Genomic DNA, 24,631 nt, shown 5'->3' on the forward strand with positions numbered 1-24,631 from the left:
CCCCCCAGAGGGCAGTTTGGAGGGATGAGTAAATCACCCTTTGCAGTGTCAATACCAGACCACAATGGGAAGCAGGGAGATTAGCCCTTGGCTGGGACCTACACAGAGACCCTGGTAAATTCTGGCCTGGAAGGGTGGCCTCATCTGCTGTAATTTAGACATCTCAGAGTCAGACATCTAATCGTGAGGCTGGGCCTCCGGTATAGTCAGAGGAAAAGAAAACAGGCACTTCATCTCAGCCAAGGAGAAACTGTTCACGACAGAAGTCATATTCTCACCTCCACTTTGGTCAAGCTTGAATCATTTTTGTCCCCTTACCTACTGCCAAGTGAAAATGCGACTGTCTTCCCAGGTCACCTCCTCACAAAGCCATTCGTTTCTGAGCAAGAATGCAGCTGCCAAAAGCTGCTACCAAGACACCTACATTTTGCTGTGAACTCGGCACTCCCTGTGTGAGTTCAGCCTCTTCTGCATCATTCAGGACACAAATAGCTCTAGGATTACTACTGTTACAGTATTTTATTAGTCTTCTAAAAATAGGGTAGCTAACATGTAAGTAGTGAAGTCGAGGAACTGGCCGATGAAGAGAATTTGAAGACTACACTGTATATAGCCCCTAAATTGTCAATGAAGAACACTGCACATAGTAAACACACCCAAGATCCTAGGAAAAGGAAATTCCCAAACATGACCCTTGCAAAGGACACACTGAATACACTGCTGTGGTTATCTATTAACTCCATTCCCCTCTGTTTGCACAGAGCTGGTAGCAGGAAGCACACCAATATTGCAGAGAACAGAAAGGCAAGTAATTGCTGTAATGTCTACTGCTCACATTCCTGCCAAAGATTTAATTGGAGCCTATGTGCTGTCCTGGCACTTTTCACGGTGGTGCATTTGCCCTGAGAGAGCAGATTAATGATTGCAAAGAAGATTCAGAATATCTAATTCTTCAGCTTAAAGTAAGAAGAGGTGTCCAGCAACCATCAAATCTGAGGCAGCCCCACCGGCTGGAGCTGGGCTATCAGAGCCCTGGCCTCTGAGAAAACATTAATCTTCCTCAGCACGCAGGGGGATAAAATCAGGTAGAAGGGATCACTGCAACACAAAGCAGAGTGGGGATGGCTGTGGCAAAGCACCTCTGTCTGGCAGGATGGAAGTGGCAACCAGGAGCATCCTCTGCCCTGCACAGACAGATGGAAACCACCCCAATGTCTTCCTGCCCTTCAGAGGCAGTTACACAGAGCGGGCAGCACAACAGAGCCAGGCAAGCCAAGGGTGCCTTGGAGGGCTTGAGGAAAACAAGTGGCTCTATGCTGGCTGCTAGGCACTCTAGGGCATGATCTGGCTAGCTCAGGATTAGCTACAGAAACAGCAAATGGGAAAGGGGAAAAGAAATTGCCTCAAACAAAGCAATCACATAAAAGGGGTAAGGACAGGAAGACTCAGACTTTGCAGCTCTGCCACCATCCCTTCTGCCGGGGGAGAAGTCCTCCTTCCTCCCCTCACACCATCATCTGCCCCACTCAGACTTTGAGCTGCAGGAACTGTGGGAGAACTGTAGGACACAGTTAAAGTCCTTGCAGGTGCCCAGGACAGGACCATCCCCAGTCCATATGGACAGAGGTTCCATCCCCAGACCCCCTCTGCCTTCTGTCTCCTACCCTTGTCCCCCAACATTAAAGTGCTGTTCTAACCTGAAAAGCAGATTTGCCCCTTCTCTGCTCAGCAGTGCTGTTGTCTCTCTGTGCCCAGGCTTGGGACAGGCTGATTTTAAACTGAAGACTCGACCAGTCCTCACTCTGTAGAGCTGACACTGACACTGGTCTCAGAGTGAGAGCTGGAGTCCCTTCTGGGTCATGCAATGTCAACAGAAGGGAACAAGATCAATAAGTACACTCCAAAGAGCAGGGTCACTTGTGCAACCCCTCTCCATCCTGAAATTCAACCTGGGGCCACATTGCTGAGCTGCCACAGATGTTCCTGCAATGGGAAGAGGTGTAGGGCAAGAGAGGCAGCGTAATGCAACCACACACAAGTCCCTGGAGCGGACTTTGTGGCCGCTCTGTTGAGAGGCAAACCTGTGTGTGCTGCTGCTCTTTGTGCTAGGCCAGCCTGCAGCAGCTGCCAGGGTGTGAAATCAATACCTACGTAAAAGCTGAATTCTGGGTTAAGGCTGATGCACAGGTCAAATGTCAGCACAGGATCCCTTGTGTTACTTGTCATAGAACCATAGAATCACAGCACAGTTTGGGTTAGAAGGGACCTTAAAGCTCATCCAGTTCCAACCCACTGCCACGGGCACAGACACCTTTCACTAGAGCAGGTTGCATATCAGTCTTCATCTGTGATATGCTTCCAAACCTAGGATTCTAGGGGAACCTGGAAAATTCATGCTTATAGATATATAACGTGCTGTGTCGCAGGTGAGCTGCCTGCAACCTCAGCCCTCCAGCCCTCCTTCCCCATGGCAAAACATTTTAACTCACGCTGGATGAATGGGATTTCAGGTCATGTCTCAATGAGTGCTTCAACCTATCTATGACATTCTGCAGCCACAGTGGGCTAAGGTCTGTAGGGAGAAATTTTATCCTCCCCCGCTGTTTTTTTTAGCAGCCAACATCACTGGAAAAACCACACAACACTGCAGGCACATAAAACTCCTTCCACCTCTCACTCTGCACACACCATCAGTTGAAGCAACCCGGCATCTGACCGTAACTTGTTAGCCACTGTAACTGAGACAAGTTTCATTAAATACCCATTCCCTGAATCTCCTAGGAGCTCCAACTTGCAAGGCTTGTGGATTGTTCTAGCTCAAGACCCAACTGCTTCTCCTTTCAGTTCTCAAATTCCCTGGTTCAGTCCCAGGTGCATTGGCCAAGATGACGTCCATCATCTCCTTTAAAACAACAGACAGGCAAACAAAGGAGATGCTCTCCTTCACACCCCCCTCCAACAAAGTGCCTTCAGCAGCTAAAACCAAATCCCAAGTATCGGAGACTTATAATGACATCGTGAGAGTTAGCAAGGCAGAAGCTCCCCTGGTGATTATAACAACACCGGTGCTTGAGAAGAGTCTTAGCTTCGAGGCATCTGGAATTGCTCTTGCAAGATCCATTGTCAAATGAGCTTTTTCCTTTGTTTAAAAATGTCAGCCTGAAGACCCCTGCCAGAGTGGTGGTATAGCCTGCTTGGGTTCACTCTGGCTCCCACAAGGCTTCAACAGCTCTCTTTGCCCCTCCTTGTCTCCAGGCTCAATTAGGAAATCATTTATCTCTATTGGCACTCTCTTTCCCCTGCTGCTTTGGCATTATGATCTCTTTTTTTTTGCCTTCATTCCAGAGCAGTGAGCTGTACAGGGAAGACCACAGCCCCATTCATTGTGGGTGGGGAATAATCTACAGCAGGGAGCATTACAAGGAAGACCCCAGCAATGAATCTGCCCCAGCTAGGAACGCCTGAGGGACTACTGTACAGAAACAGGAGAGGAGGGTATCCCTTGGCTCCACTTACAGGCTAACAATAGGGATTCCTGGTGATACTGAAAGTAGGACACTACTCCCATGGGATGTCATATGGTCAGCCTGTCCCAAACTGAACTGCCACAGCCCTCTCCAATCTAATGATGCGCCTACTTCATCACCACAGCAATCTCCCTTGCTAAAAGAGCACACAAAGAGAAGAGGCTGTAAGGACAGCCACAGTGAGGAGACTACCAGGCTCCTGAACCCCCTCTGACTCCAGCTGGGAATCTACATGTCTCAGGGCTGAGCCCTGAGCACAGCCTGAACTGAGTCAGGTTCTCTACACCTCCACAAGCAGAAACTCTCCTGGCTTTCTCCACAGTTGGCATTTGACCATTTGCCAGACATCCAGAGAGTCAGAACCCAGCCTCAGTCCCATCTCAGATGCACTCAGCAGAGAATGGCATCGCTTTGGCAGCTCAGAGGGAGAGCCACTCACTGTGCTGTACTTCCACTACTGCAGGCAATTCTTTCTGGGTAATTCCTCTAGGTTCCCCATCAACTGTGTTTTATTTAAATGGAGCCAGAGATAAAATTCCAGCCAATAATTTCTTCTACCTTAAAGAGAAGTTTCCATTTTGTGCAAGCTAGGCTTGCCCCTGCCTGTTACTAATTACAGATGGAACATGCAGTTCAGAAAGGAGGAATCAGGATTGTTCCCCTCCCTTCAGCAAATATCCATCAGAAAAAAAAACCTGACTCCTTTGGCTGATGGTACCAAACTTTTTGCCAGTAAGTTTAAAACACAAGAGGGAAGAGGATTGATGGAGAAGCTGAAGAGCTGAACTGCAGTTAACTGCTCCTCTCCTCCTTACAAACACATACTGCCCTTACTTTAAAAGAGATCTACTCTAGTGGGACCAGATGAAAACTTGATCACAAAGAACAGTCTTCAGTCACAGTTGGTAGTTAGAAAACTCAAGGCTCTTTAAACACACAGAGAGGAAAGACAGGCACAGAGCAGGAATGAGTCACAGAGGGCAACCCTATTCTTGCCTTCCACCCTAATCCTCTGCATGTTGTTGAAGGACCTCAGAGTTGCAGACAAATGGCCTGACAATCTGCTTGGGATTCACTGGACCAAGAGAAACAGTATGGAAAACACCTCCCCATCCTGGCAGGGCTCGTTTGCCTGGCTCCAGCAGACAACTAGTGATCCTGCACACCTGGCCAGATGCTGTGGAGCTTTTTGTGTACTCTCTCTATGGAAGTCCCTCCCCAGTGCTCTATTTCCAGCCCTCTGGAAACCCCACTCTGCTCCGAACTGAAAGGGTGAGTAGGGATTATCTGGAGACCAGTGTTATCTCTAAGTGGAGCCAGATGTATAAACCCCATTATTCTTTAATTAATCATCATAGAGTAGGACTTCCCTTCCGAGTTTTACAGTTTAGGATACTTACCCTTCCCTGGAGCCTCCTCCTAACAACATGCTGGAAATAATTATGCACACCCATATCCCATATCCAGTTTTGGGTCCCACTGCTAAACTCAGATACTTAATGGAGATATGCAAAACCATGAGGGCTCCCTCGATACTCATGCTGCTTGCACAGAGCAATTTTTAGTGTTCACTGCATGGTATCAAGACCAAAAAGAGACAGGTCCAATACCAGTAAGGACTCTGCCCTCTTAAGAGTTTTCAAGCACTGAGACCTAGCAAACTCCATGGAGAGAAGAGCCTGAAAGCCAAGGATGCCAGACTCGGTGCGCACAGACCCATCCAGATCTGCTTAGAGTGTTCCTTTACTGCTGACTATTCAACAAGGGGCAAATGGTCAACACGGGGTTGACCTTTTTCACCATTCTGACATCAGAGCTGTCCCAGATCAACAACTGCTTGAGTCTAATCTCTGTAGCCAGGCTCCAGCCCCACATAGGCAAGCTCTCCACTTAAGGACATGTTTTAATGACAGCAGGGAGCAAAGGCAGTGATGGGAAGCTCTTCCAGTACCTGAAGGGGGTCTACAAGAGACATGGAGAGGGATGTTTTTACAAGAGCATGTAGTGCAGGACAAGGGTGAATGGCTTTAAACTGACAGAGGGGAGATTGAGATTAGGCATTGGGAAGAAATTCCTTACTATAAGGGTGCTGAGGCGCTGGCACAGGGTCCCCAGAGAAGCTATGGCTGCCCCATCAGTGGCAGTGTTCAAGGCCACGTTGGATGGGGCTTGGAGCATAGTGGAAGGTGTCCCTTGCCATGACAGGGGGTTGGAACTGGATGAGCTTTAAGGTCTTTTCCAACCCAAACCAGTCTGGGATTCTGTGATTCTGGGTTGAGAACAGTGAGGGCTTTGGGCTTACACCTTTGCTGCTGAGGAAGCCTCAGGCACTGTAGGAGGCAGGTGCTCAGCTTTCTTTAAAATGTTTATCCTTGGGCTTGTTTTGCCAGCAAGAAGCACTTCTAGCATGCACAGCGTGTCTCTGGCCTGTCACTGGCAGGCTGTCAGCCAACGCATTGCCATGGAAACTGGTAAATGCAAAATTATGACTTGACAGCAGTGTCCTGAGGAAAGAGGATCAACCTTCTTCCATATGTTTATGTCCCTGACACAGGGAGTGCATGAACTCCTGCACCACTGTGGGTGGGATGCCACCCTGTCACAGCTCTGTGCTGGACACGGGGTGCCAGGAGGCAAGAGGGACTATGGTGTCTGGGAGCACAGCAGGGAAATGCTGCAAGAGGCGCTTGTTGTTATCACCAGAGAGACTTGATGGGTGTTTAGTCTGGTGCTGATTGCTCTCTAGCTCTGAGGGAAACAGCACCCCAACATCCCTGTGAGACACAGCACCACTGAGCTCAGGGTCCCACAGGCTGCCTGCCCGCAGGATGCAGTGTCCGCATGGGTGGACCAGCAGGATTCCCACGCAGGGCTGCAGTGGGTGGTGCAGACATCCCTCCTGGGCATCCCAGCTCCAGTACCCACCAGTAAACAACTGAGGCCACGGGGCTAACAAGGCCCACAGAAATACTGAGGACAACAGAGCAAAGAGACGGGCACAGTTCTGCCCTTCCTCTGCTGCCTGGAATCCCAGACAGCCCTTCCTGAGCAGACAGCATCAATAACAAGCCAGTTATTCTGGATTCCCTGGTGTTTCTAGCCTAAACCTTATACTGACCACCTCTCTGCCTTTTCCCAGAACAGCCACAAACCCTACAGTTACTTTAATGGAGGTCAACCATTCTACATGTGACTTTGAAATCAGAGCCAACAGGACCAATGTTAAATTAGAGCAATTGATAATGACTCATTCCAGCACTAACTGATCTAAGCGATTATTTAACGGCTTCTAATTTTAAAGTTAATACTCTTTGAAGTCCGTAATGAGAAGAGACGAGCTATTTTTCACACACTCAGACATAACATATGTTAACAAAGAATTAACAAGTTTTCCAAGGGCTCGGGTAGTTGCAAGCTGACTGTTGCTGGCTAGGTCAGGATGTATGAATGTAAGCATAGTCACAATGATGGAATAATTTTAAGCATATCAGATGTAAGTAGTTGGCCTTGAAAAATATCAACATGGCTTCACTTAATTCCAAGTGAGAACCCCTTAGCTAGTCACCTATTTCTCCTGGTGTTTTTCACTGCCCCAGTGAGGTGGTCCCTAGGATGATGCTCACTGAGAGCAGCTACCTGAGGGCTTCACTTCAGGGGGGAGTTGGGGCAGCCACGATGGAGCTTGCCCTGGGTGCAGCAACACAAGGTCTTGCGTGAGATACGGTGACTACAAATCCTAATCAGTATCATGATGTGCTCTTGCATCCTTGCAGTTGTCTTAGACAGCTTTGAGTCCACCTAAGTTTGGGATAACAGTGATTCCTTGCCCACTCATGGATGCCTGCTGTGGGCTGGTGGGGTGACTGCTGGGTTTGCACAGCTTCTGCATTCAAACCCATAGTAACAAAGCAGAATTCACCCCAGGTAACCTGAGCTGCTTGCAACCAGTCTACAGCTAGCAGGTGAAGAGTTATCTCCCACCTCGGATATCCAATGACACAGTTACCCAAGGAGAAGCCCGTCTACAAACCCAAGAGCTATCCTGTGTGTGCCTCTCTCTCTGCTACTTTCTTAGGAAACTGAGAATCTTGCTCACTCTCCCAGGCATGGTAAGTGGGTTGGGCATGGTCCTGTGACTCCAAGGAAGTGCCACAGTATCCCTCAGCTGCGACACAGAGAGCACAGCATCACTTCTACCCAGATGTTCCCACAGACCCAGACACTCAGAGTTAGTGAGCAGAGGCCAAGCAGCCCCATGCCATACTTACTTCCCATTCCCATACTTGATCCGGATGTCTTTGCTCTTCTTCAGCTCTTTGCCATCTTTAAACCACTTGTAGGATGGCTGAGGGTTTCCAGCAGTCGCCTCGCATTTCAGTGAAATCTTCTCACCAACGTGAACGTTTGGGCTTTTCAGTTTCTTCAGCTTGGGAGGGACAGCTACAAAAACAGAAACCAGACAATGTGAAACCTGCCTCTTTTAGAGGCTGCACAGAGCTATGTGAGCACACCGAGCCCCCTCCTTGACAAAAGCACTGCTGCCCACTCACCTGGGATGGCTGGGGAGGGGCTGCACACCAGCTTGGCTCCCCAGGCTTTACCAGCACATAGGCATGGAGTCAGAAATGTCCATGTGGAGAACAGGGGCAGCTCCCCAGGTCTGGCTTGCTCCAGACTCCACTGCTCCATAGCTGTCCTTACACAGATAGGACCCATGTGTTTTCCTGCTAGTACAAGGGTTTGTGCTGCTCTCCAGGCTCTCCCACCAGCCCAGAGCCAGGATGCAGGAGGCTCAAGCTCTTTGGAGACTATTTTCCCTGCATCCTGCCATTGCTGCTGATGATTACCAACACCTACATGATCTCTGCCACTGCCTGCAGGTGTGTTGCCAATCCCGCACCACACCAGCCACAGCAGGAGGGTTTCACTGCAGATGGATCAGAGGCAGGTCATGGGGTGCAGTCCCCAGTCCCCCAGTAGTGTGTGATACGGATGCTCTATGCCTGCTGCTAAAGAGGATGGTCATTCAGCTTGACAGCATCAGAGCAATAGCCATTGAGAGGGGCTGCAGTGGAAACCTGCACAAATGAAGGATGAGAAAGGTGGGAACTGGATGAGCTTTAAGGTCCCTTCCAACCCAAAACCGGTCTGTGATTCTGTGATTCTATTTAAAATGGTCTTAGGACCTGCAATGTCAGGCTTTCCAGACTGAAGCCTGGTTCTGCATGTGAGCTTGCCTGGGTGTTTCAGACAGGTGGAACATCACGAAGAGAGGGAAACACTTCTTAGCAATCTCTACCAGGCTTTATGTTAAACCTGACAAGAAGCATTAGCAGGCTTGCAATTTTTCATTCAACTGGCAGCTCCCCTTTTCCTTTTCAGTATTAACCTTAAAAAAAAATAGCAAATTGCTGGGTTTGGCTGAAGAATATTCATAACAATGATTTCCACTTGTCTAAGATGTGTTACAGATAAAGTATTTCCTCTCTCTAATATGCACAAGCCGTCTTTTAATTGCCTACTGCATTCTGATTGCTCTTCCACCTCACAAGATCAAAGGAGGAGGAATTGGATGGGTTTCATTAGAACAATTGCTATTTTATAGACCTTTGCATGTCTCCACTCATTCTTCATGCCAAGCTAAGTCATCATAGGTTGTATTTAAAAGTTTTTCACAGCAAGTGATCTTATACAAAATAAGAAGCACAGCAGTCATCATGTGTATGCTACAGCGTCAGGAGGCTCTGAGGACTCATATTGGTTTGGTTTATGCGCAAGGGCATGCGAATCTAAACTGTCCTCAATTCAGTAGATATGGACAGACATGTACAGTTTGGGGTAACATGGGTAGGTCGGGCAAAGCTCCCAGTGACTGAAAGGCAAACCCAGACCAAGTGTCTGGCAGCACATGGGTGGGTTACACAGCAGCTCTGGCTCCAAGCACACCAGGTCTTCCACTGACACAGCTACATTGGCACCAAGGCAAAGAAGCAAACAAGACCCAGGAGTGCAAAGGAAAGAAGTTTAATACACCAAGGAAAAAAGGATAAACCCCATCAAATATTCTTCCTGACTTACTTTTGCACACTGAAGCCTGATGTAGGCTCCCTAGAAATCTATGCCACAGTCAAGATGGGGAGGGCTTCAGATGTGCTAACGTGGTAGAAACAGCATAAAAAGCAGCTTGGACAAATGCAGACGACTGCTTCAGGCTCACACTGTTGTCTTGCGCTGCTGCCCAGGTCTCTGTGCTTTGGCACTTCTGAACAAAATTATCTCAGTTTTCCCCAAATTTCATTAGTTCTGTGAAGATCCAAGCGTCCTGGGTTTTGTGAAGCCAATATCCCTGATCCTTGCCTGGAAATGGGTCACCCAGAAGAGCAGCAGGGCAATGAATGGAGAAGAGGGCTTGCCTCTTCTCAGAAGACTGTGCCCAGAGAGCCAGGAAGGTAAACAGAACCTTGCTTTTATAGGGGTCATTTTGGGGAATAGAGAAATAGACTCTGTCAAATATTTATTCTGTCTGAATGTGTGTGTCCGTTGGTTCCTATTGTGCACTGAGGTCACCCTGTACCATGCCAACAGCATACGTGTGCTTTAAATACTAGGAAGGTCCTAACCTTGGCACTGGTGCATCTGCTTTGTATTATTTCCAGGTTTGCAGTCTGCAGAATTATGAAGCAGGCAGCACGGCCTAGGAGAAAGATGTGTCAGTCTTGCCCCTCTGCCCAGAAAATGCTGGTAAGAGCACAGCAAAGCCCAGAAACATGGAGAGTATTGAAGGCAGAGGGCCAAGGACAAGCAAGAAACCTTCCAAGACCTCTATTCCCATTTCTCCCTACCAACATGAGTCACATCTCACTCATACCTAGTTACTCTCATGCCTAGTGCTTCTGTGATAAATTACATGACACTCCTCAATAGGCAGGTCCAAAGAGACACATACCAGAGGTGGAGTGGACACTCACCTAGAGCAGGCGCTCTGCCTGCGTTGCACCCCTCCAGCTGAGCCTGCCCAGAAAAATGAAGGAGAAATGCTTCCCTGTATGTCTTTGTCTGTCTCACAACAGCAGGGAAAGGGACTGCACGCTCAGCTCACAAGCCACACTTCATGGACTGTAATTCCCTGCTTGAATCCAGCCAGTGAAAGGGGAATCCAATCCAGAAATATTTTGGACTCTGCAAAAAGCATTGAGCACAAAGAAAGAGCTGTGCTGCCTGACACCAGCACATCTGTGTGCCTTACTGTTGCCCTACAAGAGTGGCTTGTGCTTGGATGGCAGCATGGGAAGAGCAGGCAGAGCCCCAAGCCTGGGATGCAGCATCCAGAGCCATGCACAGGCTGCTCCAGCTGAAAGGAACCCCCAGCCTTGGTCTCCTGCAACAGCTGCTCTGGGCTGGAAAGTCTCTCTTCCTAATTCCTGCATCTCTTAGACACAGAACTCTCATTCAGAGCCATTAGCTGCTGATGAGCCTGCTTAATGCCAGCCCAAGACCTTCCACTGGTTTGTATTTGTAGTGTTTAAACTGCAGGCCTTTTTCCCAGCCTGAATTTCTCTGGCTTTGGCTTCCAGCCAAGAGAACTCTGCTTTTCTCTGATAGATTTGAATCCCATCTAGCAGCCAGAAACCTCTTCCCTTTTTAGGTACTTGTAAACTATGAATGAATCACCTTTCAACCTCCTCCAGCAGTAAACTACAGTAGTTTGAGAGACCAAAGCAATGCATGGAGTGCTAATGGAGTATGTCAAAGAAAGTTTTACATTTTGGTTCATTTTCAGCTTCAACATTGTCCCATTTCCTATCTCTGCCCTGTCTAAATCACAGACTTGTAGCTCAGAAAGTCGTGAGCTTAGCTCAGACATGAGGATTTTAAAAGTGTCCCCTTTCTTTAATGCTCTGAACATTTTTGGTCATTTTACTCTCCTGCCCTTTCAGTATTTTTTCAAACAAATTGGGGAAACAAAGTTGCTAGCTTCATACATACCAAGATAACATACAATCTGTGGCAAAGGGACTCAGCTGTATACCAGCTGGAGTTCAGGTCCCATTTCCCCATGTTTCCACCAGTTCTCAGCTTCCCAGCCTCATCCACACAAGTTACTGCTGCTTGGATGGGGCCAGCACATCTTAGGTCAAGCCAAAACACCTAACCAAGGACACACAAGTCACCTGTCAACCACTCCTCTACCTGAATTTGAGTCTCCTCTCCATGGGGTTGAAGAACCACCAGCCTCACAAAGCCTGAGGTGATGGAGAAAAGAGACTGCGGCTCTCCAGGCAGTTCTAGCAGACAACCATGCCAAGGGTAAGCTGTGCTGCAGAAAGGAAAAAGCAGCACGGCCTGATAGAGCCAAGATCAACAAGAAATACAGATTTTCTACAGGTTTTTGCTCACTCCAAGGTCAGATGAAAAGCAGGAAACCACTAGATCCCAGCCTACACCAGTTCTGCTAGCCGTAAGAATTTACCCTAAAGCCAGGATCAACAAACGCTCACAATTCCCTAACCTGTTTTAAGAGTCATGTTTCACTAAGAGGCCTTTGCAGGAGAGGTTTGCCCTCTGACAGCAGTCCTGGCATCTACTGCCAAGTTACCACCATCTCATGGAGAGAAGAGGCTTACAAAAGCCTACAAAATTGAGCTCTAAATTACTCCATACAAGTTGCCTGAACATCCACCGTAAGAGGACTTACATGTACACACTGCTTTAACTAATTCACTTCTGATTACATTTGATATTACATTGAAGTACCTTGATGATAACAACACCTCTTTTACTTCTGGTACCTGAAGTATGCCTGAAAGCATCTTAAAGCCTCAACTCAAAACATCATTAATCATGAACCGGCAAAGTGCCCAAACAGAGTCCAACAACGGAGCAGTAACAAAACCACATCCCACCCACACAGCATCATACATAAACAGCCCCTTGGCAGCATGAAAGAGAAGCAAGTCATCTTGGAAAAGGTGCTCAGTGAACTCCTTCATAGCCACAAACACTGCAGTGTCTTGCTCACTGTGGGAGATCCTCCAGAGTGGACAATCTACAGACACATCTGGGACCTCTGGGCAATGGATGTCATGAGTAGGCATGACTTATCTTCCTCGCCTGCTCCAGAGGATGCTATGCCAACCACTGGAGGCTGCTCCACACTGCCTGGCACACAGCAGGTGACTAATTAGGTAGGTGGATCTGGAGAACTGGCAGAAAAGGATCCTTCTGTGTCCTTCTGAGCCACTGAGGGAGAAGGTAACTTAGCTTGAACTCCCATGGCCATGGAAAAGAGGGGCTGAAAAATGCTTTCTGCAGCTGGGACTCTGAATGGAGTTCAGCTCTTTGGTGGCAGGGTCACAAGAGCTCCTCTGAGACCTCCAATGCTCCTGAAGGTAACAGGGCTGTATTTGACTAAAGCCATATCTGCAGTATGACAGACCCCAGCTTTATTCAATGGATAGACACAACTTCCACAAACCATGCACAGTCCAGAGCCTATCAAAGAGAACCTTGACGTCACACTGACATATCACCCTATATCAACCTCTGCCACAACTCACTAGTGATTAACTACAGGCTTCAAATTAAGAATATAAAATATAACAGATTATCTGTAATATGCTTTAGGCAACTTGCATTTCCAGTTAATGCAAAAAAGGATGGTCAGACTTTATCACAGTGCTGACTGCGCACACTGCAGCATCTCAATCAGATCTCTGCATCCTAGGCAAGAAAGGCACAATGTCAAACTTAAATTTCCAAGGGGTAGCATTCTGTTACGGCCACTGCTAGGCCTTTTAATTAACACACATCCATGTTTCTCTTACTCCATCTGTGATGGTAGGGACACCACTGTGGGAGCAAGCACTAGATGACGTGGCTCACTTTGGGGCATGCACGCCTTGCCTCCACCGTCCATGGGTCTATCTGTGCAGTAACTGCAAGGGCATAGGCTTAATAACCCAAAGCTCTCCAAGGACACAGGAGATGTGCTCTGTGCCTAGCATGCACCATGCTGCTGTGCCCTTCCTGCAGAGGTACACCAGCAGGAGTCAGAGGCATAGCCTTGTGTTCCTGGAGGTGCCTTACCCTGACAGCTGGAGACAAGAGGTATGACAACAAAGGAACCACTCTCCCATGTCCTAGAGGGCCTGCTGACACCCACCCAGCTGACTCACAGAGATGTGGAGAGGACCCAAATGAGTGGAAGTCTGAAGATTCTGAAAAGACTGAAATCAGCAGACTTGGGGTTGTAATGAAGCTTGGAAACCTTTCTGGAGCCAGAATGACCACATTATTCTTCCCTTCATGTCCCATAGCATCTCTACCATACAAGCTCTTTTCCCTTAGCTAGGATCCTGTAGCCTTCTAAGTCAGGGAGGAGTAATGACTACAATACCAATCCACAGCATTATGTATATTTAAAACTGTGACTTCCAGCAATCACTATTTCCATGATAATTCCCATTAGCCAAAGGAAACTGACTGAAAAGTCACAAACAGGTTTGCTGATTTAGGATCCTTCTGGCAGCTCAAAGCACAGGAATAAGTTCCACAAAGCCAGTGAGCTCACTCTCCTCTTATAAATACTGGCTCCTCTTACATAAAAGCGCAATTGATAAATTCCTCCTCCTCTGTCTTTCTCTTTCCCACACTTAATATTTAGTTATTCTTTCAAGGGAAAGTTTTTAAATTGGTGTATGATTTGGTCCAGAGCCCTAGGCTGAAATCTCAGCTCCAATGAAATCAATGAGCATCTGGCCACTGGGCAAGGATGTCTTCCCAATACCCAGGGCTTTTCAGCCGAATTGCTAACACAGCTAGGGCACTCTTCTATCACAGACTGGGAAGAGATGCTAGAGGTGCCCGTCCATGTGGCCACTCCAACAGTTACCTGAATAGCACAACAGCTACAAGTAATTCACATACAAATATCTAATATTAAAATCCAGGACTGAAGTGCTTGGATTTGCCAAACCTAGTACTCTATGAACGCTAGCTGGTTTGCAAACAATGTAATTGGAGTAGAATTGCTATTGTGTTTGTTTGTTTTGAATATTTTTGGCCAGGAAGTTGTCCTGGAGGTATAGTTGAGCATAAGTGGTCTGGTGGAAAAATGTCATTCATTCTGTTCCTATTAAAACCAAAAACAATAGCCACACAAAGACAGCAGTGACAATTTCTGCTCTTCATGCCTCTAACAATGTGTTTTCAACCCTAAAGGCAACATCTTGTTTATACCCAATTGATTCTGGGATCATATTTTCTATAATCAAATATATCTTTGTTCAAAGATATATTTTATGAACTGCTCAATTTCCACATGACCTTGAAAACAGCAATTCATAAAATATAGCTTTATCTCTATCTTCACAATCAGTTAGAAAAATGGCCCACCCATATTCTGTGGATGGCCAGTCAAGACCCAGCCAACAAACAGATTACGCAGAGCATCCAAAACTTCAAAATACATCTATTCTTTGTTTTAGCCACTGAACACTAAGGACAAATTGCTTGTCCTAGTATTCTGGTAAAGACCAGGGTGGCATTCATTATCTTTCAATCACCAAAGGAAAGTGTAACCCTCACCCCAGGAAATAAAACAATCTAAGATAACAAAACCCCTTGTTTCATTACAACTTTCTCATGAGATCTGTACATGAAACCACATACAGACCCCTTAAGGCCGCAGCAAAGATAAAAGCAATTTTCAGGTTACAGAGAAGGATTTGCTGGTGTACAATGGCCATCAGTGGAACATTATCAGTTCCAGAAAGGGATGAAAAAACTATTTGGTGTTCTACAGCTCTATCAACCACAAGAGTGTTTCCAAAAACATGGGTAAAAAAACCCCGCTCAGTTAAACGGGAGCTGAAATTTATTTAACAGAGACTGCGTGCACCACCTGGGCTCTCCCAGAGACAAGAGGACAGAAGACACACTTGCAAAACCAAGGGCTACAAACATAAATGCAACCTACGCCTGTGTGAGGCACATGAACAAGTCAACCTTCCTCTCTCTGTCTAGCTCATCTGTCTCGTGCCCATCTAAGTTAGGTGCGAAAGCAAAGGACTAGGGATTCACTCTTAGCACAACTCTTCTGGACATCCCTGTCCTCCTTTCTCAATATATTGTATTTAAACAGAATGAGGAGCCCAGCGGTGAGGTCTAAGGTCAGGAAGACCATAAACACCATCTGCAGCACCTCACAGCTCCATTCAAACCCAGCCTGTATCAGCAGAATGCCAGTGCAGGATCTGCCTCCTTTCCCTGTCCCAGCAGGGTAAAGTCACTTTTAACAAGTGTTTTTGAACATGCCTAAACATCGGCAGGTACGGAACAGTCAGCAAACACTGGGATCAGTTAGGAAGATGTTAACTTGGGGCAGGTAGAGGTCAAGTGAGCGCCAGATGCAACAGTCCAGCTTGCAACCATTTTGACCTCCCATGGAGTCCTGGGCCAGACACATCCCAGTGTTTCATACACAACCAGGTGGAAACACTGCACAAAGCAGGCATCCATCCAAAGAAGAAAACACTTCAAGAGCTGGACAATTAAATTCGATTAGTAGTCTCTAACACTGAGGTGGGAGGATTTTTAACCTATAAAATCATGTTCTCCAGCATTCCGTGACAAAAGCCAACCACTTGCAGCCTTAATTACAAGATTTTTTTTTTCCATGTCTCTGCTTAACTTTGAAAGTTCACCATTGTCTCTGGTAGGGTTTTGACAAATCCACCAGAGGGTATTTCCAAAACAGAAAGCAGTGTTTTTATCAGGATCTCCCCACAAGAGACCCTGGGGCTTGCATTAAAGGCTTGTTTGTTCTCTGTAATGTTATATTAGAAAGATTAAAAGTTTTGGGTTTTTCTTTCTGTTAACTCAAGAACTGCTTTAAAGCACTGGTACCAAAAGAACCTCAGACAGTGACCGCGGGTCTGGTTTTCATCCTAAAACAGGAAAAAGGAAAGAAAATAAAGCTAATCCCTGAGACAGCATTTCCAAGACAGCCAGATACATACGTGCCCAAGCCCCACTAGCTGAGGATGGAATTACCACCCTATACTATAATGAGCTCCCAATGCACAGGATGCCCTGGGTCTCTGCTGCTGCTGGAGTGATGACCCACATCAGGCCAAGTTCTGCTCTTTTCCCACACACTGACCTCTCCATTTAAACCAGCAGAAGCCTTTGCACATGGCAGAACACTGTCTGCAGAGAGGGGTCCAACAGCACTGGCCGAGCCCACGGAGCGCCTGAGCCCTGCAAGGAAGGGGCCACCCTCCTCCATGGGCTGCAGGGAAGCAGCTAGCTGTAAATTCCATTTGGGACTCTGGGCACTGCCCAGTGGAGACACTAACACAGCGTGTCTCCTGCCTTGTCCAGAGTGCGGCTTCCCAGCATTGTTCTGAATAGCTCCGGACCCCCACTGAAGCGCAGCGATGGGTGGCTCACACTGAAATGTCCCCCAACCAGGCTGCTTTATGGCTGCCAGGAGTCTCAAGGATGTCAGCTCTTCCTGATTAATTTTTTTATCCTTATTTTCCCCCATTTTATACTTGGGTACTGCTTATTGCAATATTCTCCAGAACTATTCTCTGGAAAGCCATCCTGGCTAATTTTTGGCTTGTAAATTGCTCATGAGCAGTTTGTGGCTTGTGCTTAAAAGAAAAAAAATCAAGTAACTCCGGCTCATTTTGGTTGGATAAAGAGATTTTGTGGCCTCCATCAATTCTTGTCCCTGACAGCAGTGACAGAGCTCTTATTATCACAAACATACAGTTGCAATTTTACGATTTGCTTCCTGTGACTCTTTGTTTAAATTTAATCATCAGTTTCTGCTTCCACAAACATTTTTGGCACAAAGTTCACCTTATGGAACTTTCATGGGCAACAAGTAAGAATGAGGTAAAGCAAATTTGAGGTTTTAATGTGAGCAAACTTGCTGGCTGTCCAGCTACTCCACCAAAGGACTTGAGGAAGAGCAACAAAGGAAGGTGTGACACAAGTAATATTGTAGGTGACACTGAAGAATGAAAGTAACCAGAAACGAAGACCAATGATGCGGCAGCAAAATGTGGGTGAAGAAAAGACAATGAGCATCATAGTGGTGGCCTGAGCAGAAAGATTATTCTGAGTTCAACATTAACGGGGGTTTATTAGACCTGCTTTATGTCTAGCTATAGATCACAAGGTAGGAACTTCGGCCAAACTGGCCAACAGATCCTGCACAACACAAACAACTTAAGGTGAAAACCAGAGTTCTGAACAAAGGATGGTTATTGAGCAAAAAGCTATTAATAGTGCTGGGTTTTATCCCAGAAATGTTGCGCAAAGTGGGACAATTCACAACCCTTCTCTGCGCTTCCATTTCCTCTCTCAAAGATCCCACTTAATATACTTGGGGCAGGGACTGTCTCTTGTTATGACTCTGTGCTGTGAATAGCACAAGGGGAACAATGCTGCAGCCAGGACCTCTGGATGCCACCACAAATGCCAATTTTAAGCTGCAGTGACAACAAGCGGAAGGAGTTTGGGATCCAAGGAAGACCTGAGAAAAGACAGGGCACAATGTGGGATTCATATTCTATTATAAGCATGGATGGTTCCCATCTCTATGCAAGAGTGACATGGAAAAGCAAGAAGGCAGTTGAGCTAGATAACAAAGAAGGCACCTCTCTGTCCAGACACTCCAGCTTAAGGAAAATTCCACCAACCATCTAGAAACCCAAGGAACTGATGCTCAGGGGTCTGAGACACGGTATGGAAAACCTGATGGAAAGAGTGGGAACTCCTCTGCTGGGGAACATTTCTGTAGGAAACATTCAGTCTAAGTGCCCTGTGTGTCTGATCAACACGTAGAAGGTGCAGTGGTGCTGAGGAGCTGACCTGGAAAGGCCTGGTTAGACCTTTACCATCTTCAGCATCTACAAAATCAACTTGGAAAGGCCCAAACAGAAGGTTCAGAGGGACAACACATCACAGGATTACGAGAGTAAGCTTGGAATAACCTTTCGGAAGTTGAGCAGATCACATCCCTGCCCTAAGATGGGATCAGCCCTGCAACATCCATCCAATTCACCAGGATCCAGACCCACAAACAACCTACACATCTACTCTACATCCCACAGAGTGCCCCAGGACCTGGCTGACTTCAAGGATATAGCTGATCCCATCCTCTCCAACAGGCAGCGCTAAATCCCCTCTGGGTAAATGCCTGGGTCCCTGCAAGGAAGGCCATCAGCACAAGGGCACAATAGTTAGCAGGTGATGGGGAACCTAGCCACATTATCAATTATTGAGACCTGTGAGGCTCTTTTGGTCCCCAGCTGCAAAAGAGATGTTCCACCTGTTCCCAAAGACAAAGCTCATCTCTCCTTTTGTCTTCCAGTTCTTTACACTGCCTCTTCTATCCATTTTCTTCTCTTTGCCCATACCAGCTGCCTCCAGTCACAAACAAAATCACTCATCTTTGTCCTTCTCTCAATTCACCTTGGCTGCGAGATGCATGTTTTTTCCTTCCTTTGCAAAAACCAATTATCTTGAAAACCTTGAACATCATCCTTAAACCCCAGCCTCATCTTCCTCTCATTTCTGGAGATGCTGCCTACCTCCCACATCTCACTGAAGAGCTTCAGGCAGCCTTCTCATCATGAAATCGAGAGGGCCTGAATCATCCTCTCAAACAGGCACCTGAATACTGGTTTTCTGCCAGTTTGGTATGGTGCATAAGGAGCTCCACTGTCATAAACAGCTCAGAAATACTTCAGTGCTGCTTCAAGGCTGTGTCGCTTTCTGGTCACATTCTCCCCCTGGCTGCAGGACGTAGAAGTTGAGCTTCCACTTGTACTCACACTGGGCAAGGCTCTTCACCCTCATGCCCTGTCTGTCCCTGCAGGGACAGTTCCTCTATGCAATGGTCAAGCTTGAAACACCAGGAGTAGAAAGCCTTCCTGCTCAACTAAGCTCTTCTGTTTGTAGCTACAGGATCCCCGAATGTGTACAGAGGAAAGATCCTATCCCAAATCTGCTTTTTTAATGAGCAAGGACACCTGGGTCTCACCCAAAGCCAAGGGATCCTGGAGACTGTAAACATCACAGTCAAGCGCAGCCTACCCTATTATGCTTTTCATGCCATTCCTCAGCTTGCACCCCTCCCTTTGTAATTAAGTAGTAAATAAACGTCTGGTCAAAATATCAGACAATTAACTGGGAAAGTCCTTGCGAACACGAACAAAAGCTGAGCAGACACCTCAGACAACCACAGATCAGCCCTGCCATCTGAAGGATCCTCTCAAACACCTCCCCAGGTAACTAAAGACAAACACATCCAACTTCCCAACAAGCCTCACGCACTCCTCTTCACCGCTGCAGGAGCCCCCCGGAACCACAGCAGAGGTTAACCATGCACGGCTCACCACGAAGGGCAGCAGTTGGCAAGACTTTAGCTCCCAACACTGCGCTCCCCTTCGCTCCCCTGACAATTTGACACACTGCTGTTTATCCTTATCCATTGTTCATGGTCCTCCCCACCCAGCTTTCAGCCCATGTGATACTCCCCTGTTCCTACCAACTGGAATTAATTTGGGGTGCTAGGGCTCTATCAAGAGGCTTTTCTACAATCTAAATGCTGGCAAAGCATTACCTGATTTCATACAGATAGCTTGGCCTTTTATCAGACACCCAGACTAAACAAGCAAGCCATCATATTTTTCTGGGGCAGCTGGCTTGTAATTCCTGTGTCAGTGATGCTCTGATAACCAGGTAACTCTGAGGGGGAGATCCTCGTCAGCAAGGACCATTTATCAACATAAACTTTATCCTCCCAGAATTCTCCCCTACCTCTAACTTGTTATGTAAAGCTGATGCTGCTAAAACATTTAGCTGAGCTTAGGTCAAGATAAGATGGCTTTTGAAAGACTCCCAATGGCTCATTTGCAATAAACTGCTGAGGGATAAATCATTTCAGCTCTGATGAGTCCTCAAGCAGCCAACTCAGTTAGCAGGGCAGCTCCAGCAGCGAAGAACAGGAGAAGGCTTTGATGACGCACGGGGACTCGTGACAGGCACAGAGAGCAGCCAGAAAAGACCACCATGCTGCAGAGAGGTACCATGTTGGGTTAGACCATGCTCCTTGCTAGACAGGGACCTCCACTTCATGGCAGCAAGTATCACTTACTCCTTTTGAATAACTTCCCAGTAGGGAAGTCTTCTGCATTCTCTCAGGACAGAGCTGTTTTTCTACCCTAATGCCCAGAGGCTTGTAACTCCCGCATGCATTTTTACCCTCATCAATCCAGCTGACAGCAGGCCTATGCTTCACATCAATGTCTCTCCCTTTCTGACAGTCCTGCTATGCTCTTGTCTTCAGTGACTGCAGTGACAACTTCCAGGGAGTACAGATGTACCAAGTGAAAACTGGCCAGCAGCAGCTAGGGATGTCTGGGCTTCCACCTTTGGCCTCAGTGGAGACATAAAGAAAGAGTGCTTCATTTATGTGACCTTCTGTGCTGTCATGGTGTCCCTTCAATCCTCTGGGCTGAAAGCTGTTTCCAGGGTCTTTTCTCTCATTCCTAAATGCCAAGGTTCTTCCCTACTCATACAAACCTTGCAAAAGCCACTGTAATGATTCACACAGAAAGCTCTAGCAGACTTGCACCAGTGTGACTGGGGCATGGGACCTCCATCGGCCTCCAGGAGCCAGGCTGGGGACCACTACCATGCCTCTGACCTTAGCTTAGCAGGTATAGTCCGCCCATGGGCCACAATGAACTCCCCATAGAACCATTCCCCCAGCATCCCAGGTCAGGCATAGTGGGGCTGAGACAGCACCGGAGGGGTTGGTTTTAGGAGAAGGCTTCAGGAAGCTTCATGCTGTGGCACATGAAGGCCACAGATGGCAGCTAGGATGGCCAGTCTGATAGCGCTTGGTGAGGACCATATTCTCAGTCTACATAGCAAAATACCATGCCTACACAGAACTCCTGCAGCACACTGCCCCAGCAACTCAGGCAGCTCACGTGGACTAAGAGTGCCGCACAAAGGGCTGCTGACTCAGGGTAATTCATCGAGTCCCAGGCTGCTCTGACAGGTTTGGACTCGAGCAGATAATCCAACCCCAATCCTGACGAATGGGGACCGTCAACTCAGGTTGGTCTGTGCAGCCTCCCTGTTTGGGGTGGCTTCTCCAGAGGGTAGCAAGAACCCCTCAAGTAGGCTCTGCTCTGATGTGGTCCCACTTTTCTGGGTGGACAGAGAGCCTGAGGGCACCATCCTCTTCCCTGCCACCTCCATGCCTCCTCCACAGTGCCAGCTGGAGCCAGCACCAAGAACCCAAGCTCAGATCAGAGCTGCCCCGCAAGAGCCTTTGGTTGCTCAGGTCAGGTGCAGTGGATCAACCAATTCCAGCCAGCAGCATGGTAAAAATAACAGCCTTTGTCTGCAGAATAAGACCGTTTAAGGCAGGAATCTGGTGCAGAATAGTTCTTTCCCTTTAAATTCACACCCTAGGCCAAGCATGTTTTGCAAGAGCCTCCCTGTGCAGACAAGCCCCGAGGCTTCAGTGCAGAAAACTCCTGCTGGGGGAAGCACCCAAGACATTTCGAGGCCAGGGCCCCGACTATTACAATGAGGCTGCTGCTGAGCCTGCACGTGGCAGAAGAGATGGGGCAGCCTCAGAGACATGTAGTTCTCCATGAGTGTGAGCAGACAGCAAATACGTACAAGAGGAATTTGGTGTCCACAAAGAGAAGAAGGAGAATGGATGAGTGGACAGAGAGATGCTCACACTCAGCTCAGCTCACCTGGAAATCATGAATTGGGCTGCTTCTCCTTCTCAAAAATTGTGATATTGGATTAAATGTAATGAGCTATCCACCTAAGGATGTGTTGGGAGGCCTGTTATTGTCTTTGGTATTGTGAATGTTTAAGCTTTGCCCTGCGATGACAAAGGACAAGAGAAATCGGAGAGACCCAGAAAATAAAGCCAGCACAACACCTGGGGCTTCACGGGAAATACCAGATTATCACAGTTCTGGCACTAAAACCAAAGCTGTTGGCAGTGCTTCAGATTCCTCTTGCTGCTTTTTCTCCTTTCTAGCCCCCTAAAAATGCACAAGACACCTACCTAACCCCATAAGAAAACCAGAGCTGTGACTCATGCCGTGTCTCTCAATCACCGCCTGAAAACATTACCAACACAAAATGTTACAACACATGAAATGAGCAATGGCCCTGTTAACACAAGGGTTGATCTTAAAATTCATGGCCTGCCCACATTTTCTAAATATAGGATAGACAAGGAAACCTCTCCAGAAGCACTAATAATTCAAACAACCAACCCAAGACATGCTATGTGGACAGAGGTGGATAAGAAAGCTATTATCAACATATTTCCATTGCACAACATTTCTTTGCCACTCCTGCTTTCTCTTCAGCCTCATCAGCAGCAGGTAGAATGGATAAGCGCAACCACAGAAAGGAGCAATTCCCTGGAATTCAGGTTAGGAAAAGCCATAAGGAATAACAGCAGCATTGCAGCTGCTCTCTGCAGAATCAGGAGTCCTACACCTAGAATTTTGACAGTAGAAGAGCTAGAAGTATTACTGAAAGAAATTAAAGCTTGAGAGGTCTGTGGAAGCTGAGATCACCTGCCCTGTGAAGGGTCTGCAGCACCTACATCATCATCAGCAGGACCCACGACCCTGCTTTCACAAATCAGCTGAGATAGAGGAGCACTGAAGAGGCAGAAGCATGCACTATAACCAGTACATAGAGGCTAAGTGCTAGGCCTATACAGCCCAAAGCTGCATCATGCCTTTACTGCTGCTTTCCCAATACTGGTACCCAAGCAAGCAAAAGAAAAGGTTGCTCAGAATGCCTTCACATAACAATGTTCTCTCCTGACTGCTCTGCAGACATAGCGCTGGCTGGGCAAGGACTGTTTGCCCATGGCAACCTTTTTCCTTGACAGCTCTTCTTTGGTTATCAACAGATCTCTTCAATCTCATGTTTGAAAGTGTACAACCATGAATCAGGAAAGCTGAGTCAGATCCTCAGCCTTGTTGTCAAGGAACGGGCTGCTGCAGTGCAGCATGGATACCTAAGCCACTGTCACAGCATGGGATGGACACTGTCCACCCCTGCAGGAAACTCAAGTGCTCATTTAACCATCATACACAACCATTCCTCCAGATTTTTACCATTTTCTCCCCCATATACCAGCATCATTTGCTAAGATGTCCCTCCTGAAATCCACCCACTAACATGTCTTCGGGGGGGTCCCAAACCAAGTTACCCAGGAGTTTATCACATCTCTCCTTTGATGTAAATGTGTCCATTCGAGACAGCAGAAAGGTTTCCTTATTCCTAAACAGTCTCACTAGCCCTCTTGGACAAAAAGGTGGTACCAAGGGCTCATCATGGGGGGGCAATGGGAAGGACACCCACAAGTAGGTAATTCATGCTGCCTCCTACAATCCTGAGATGACCTTTTTAGGGGAAAAGTTTCAGATTCTGGAAAAAGGGTATTCATACCTGGAAGGACTGGGAGAGGTAACCAAGGACTGAGTGGGAAATGTTTTTCCAAGTAGAGGAGAAGCATAGATATTATTATACACATGCTGCTTTTCGTACTGAGTCATCATTTCAGGTAAGATCCAGGATAATTTCTGTTTCGGACTGAATCTCTTTTTCATAGTCATATAACTGGCATCTCTGCAATGTTCGTACCTCTTCTACAATGCAAATCTTAGCTGTGTTTGTTACCCAACAGCTAGCCAGAGAGTTTATTTTAGCATTCATTAAACGTGCCTCTCACGCAGACTCTCAGCACAAATACAGAAACCTAATCTCATTTATTGACAAATGTGAAGCAAAATACACTGCCATGCCAAAGAGGAGTTCATTGCATTCCTTGTCCTTGCCCTTCAGGCAAAAGCCTGAATGAGCTGATGAAACATGCATGATCTCTGCAAGAGAAACAAACTGCTGCTTGGGTAGCAGCAATCAGGCATGCTCCTGCCCTTTTGGAAAGTCAGCTTGCCCAGCTCCAGCAGCTCAACCTATGGATCCAAGACCTGTTAACAAGACTTTCTGGACCTGAATCA

At 47.2% G+C, this 24,631-nt stretch overlaps 1 protein-coding gene across 6 annotated transcripts in view; it reads right to left on the minus strand.

The window, feature by feature from the left end:
• Positions 1–24,631, minus strand: part of NRG2 (neuregulin 2) — a 152,081-nt gene that overhangs the window by 50,363 nt on the left and 77,087 nt on the right. For all 6 annotated transcript variants that reach the window (XM_061456530.1, XM_061456531.1, XM_061456529.1 and 3 more), the window contains exon 2: positions 7,796–7,967. In XM_061456530.1, coding sequence (XP_061312514.1) covers positions 7,796–7,967 — 172 coding nt within the window. The remainder of the gene's footprint in view (positions 1–7,795; positions 7,968–24,631) is intronic.

The sequence above is a fragment of the Pezoporus flaviventris genome, unplaced genomic scaffold (assembly GCF_033815535.1).
Source record: "Pezoporus flaviventris isolate CSIRO_AGI_PZ_B2104156 unplaced genomic scaffold, CSIRO_AGI_Pfla_v1 ptg000023l, whole genome shotgun sequence".
In the NCBI taxonomy this organism is placed as follows: domain Eukaryota; kingdom Metazoa; phylum Chordata; class Aves; order Psittaciformes; family Psittacidae; genus Pezoporus; species Pezoporus flaviventris.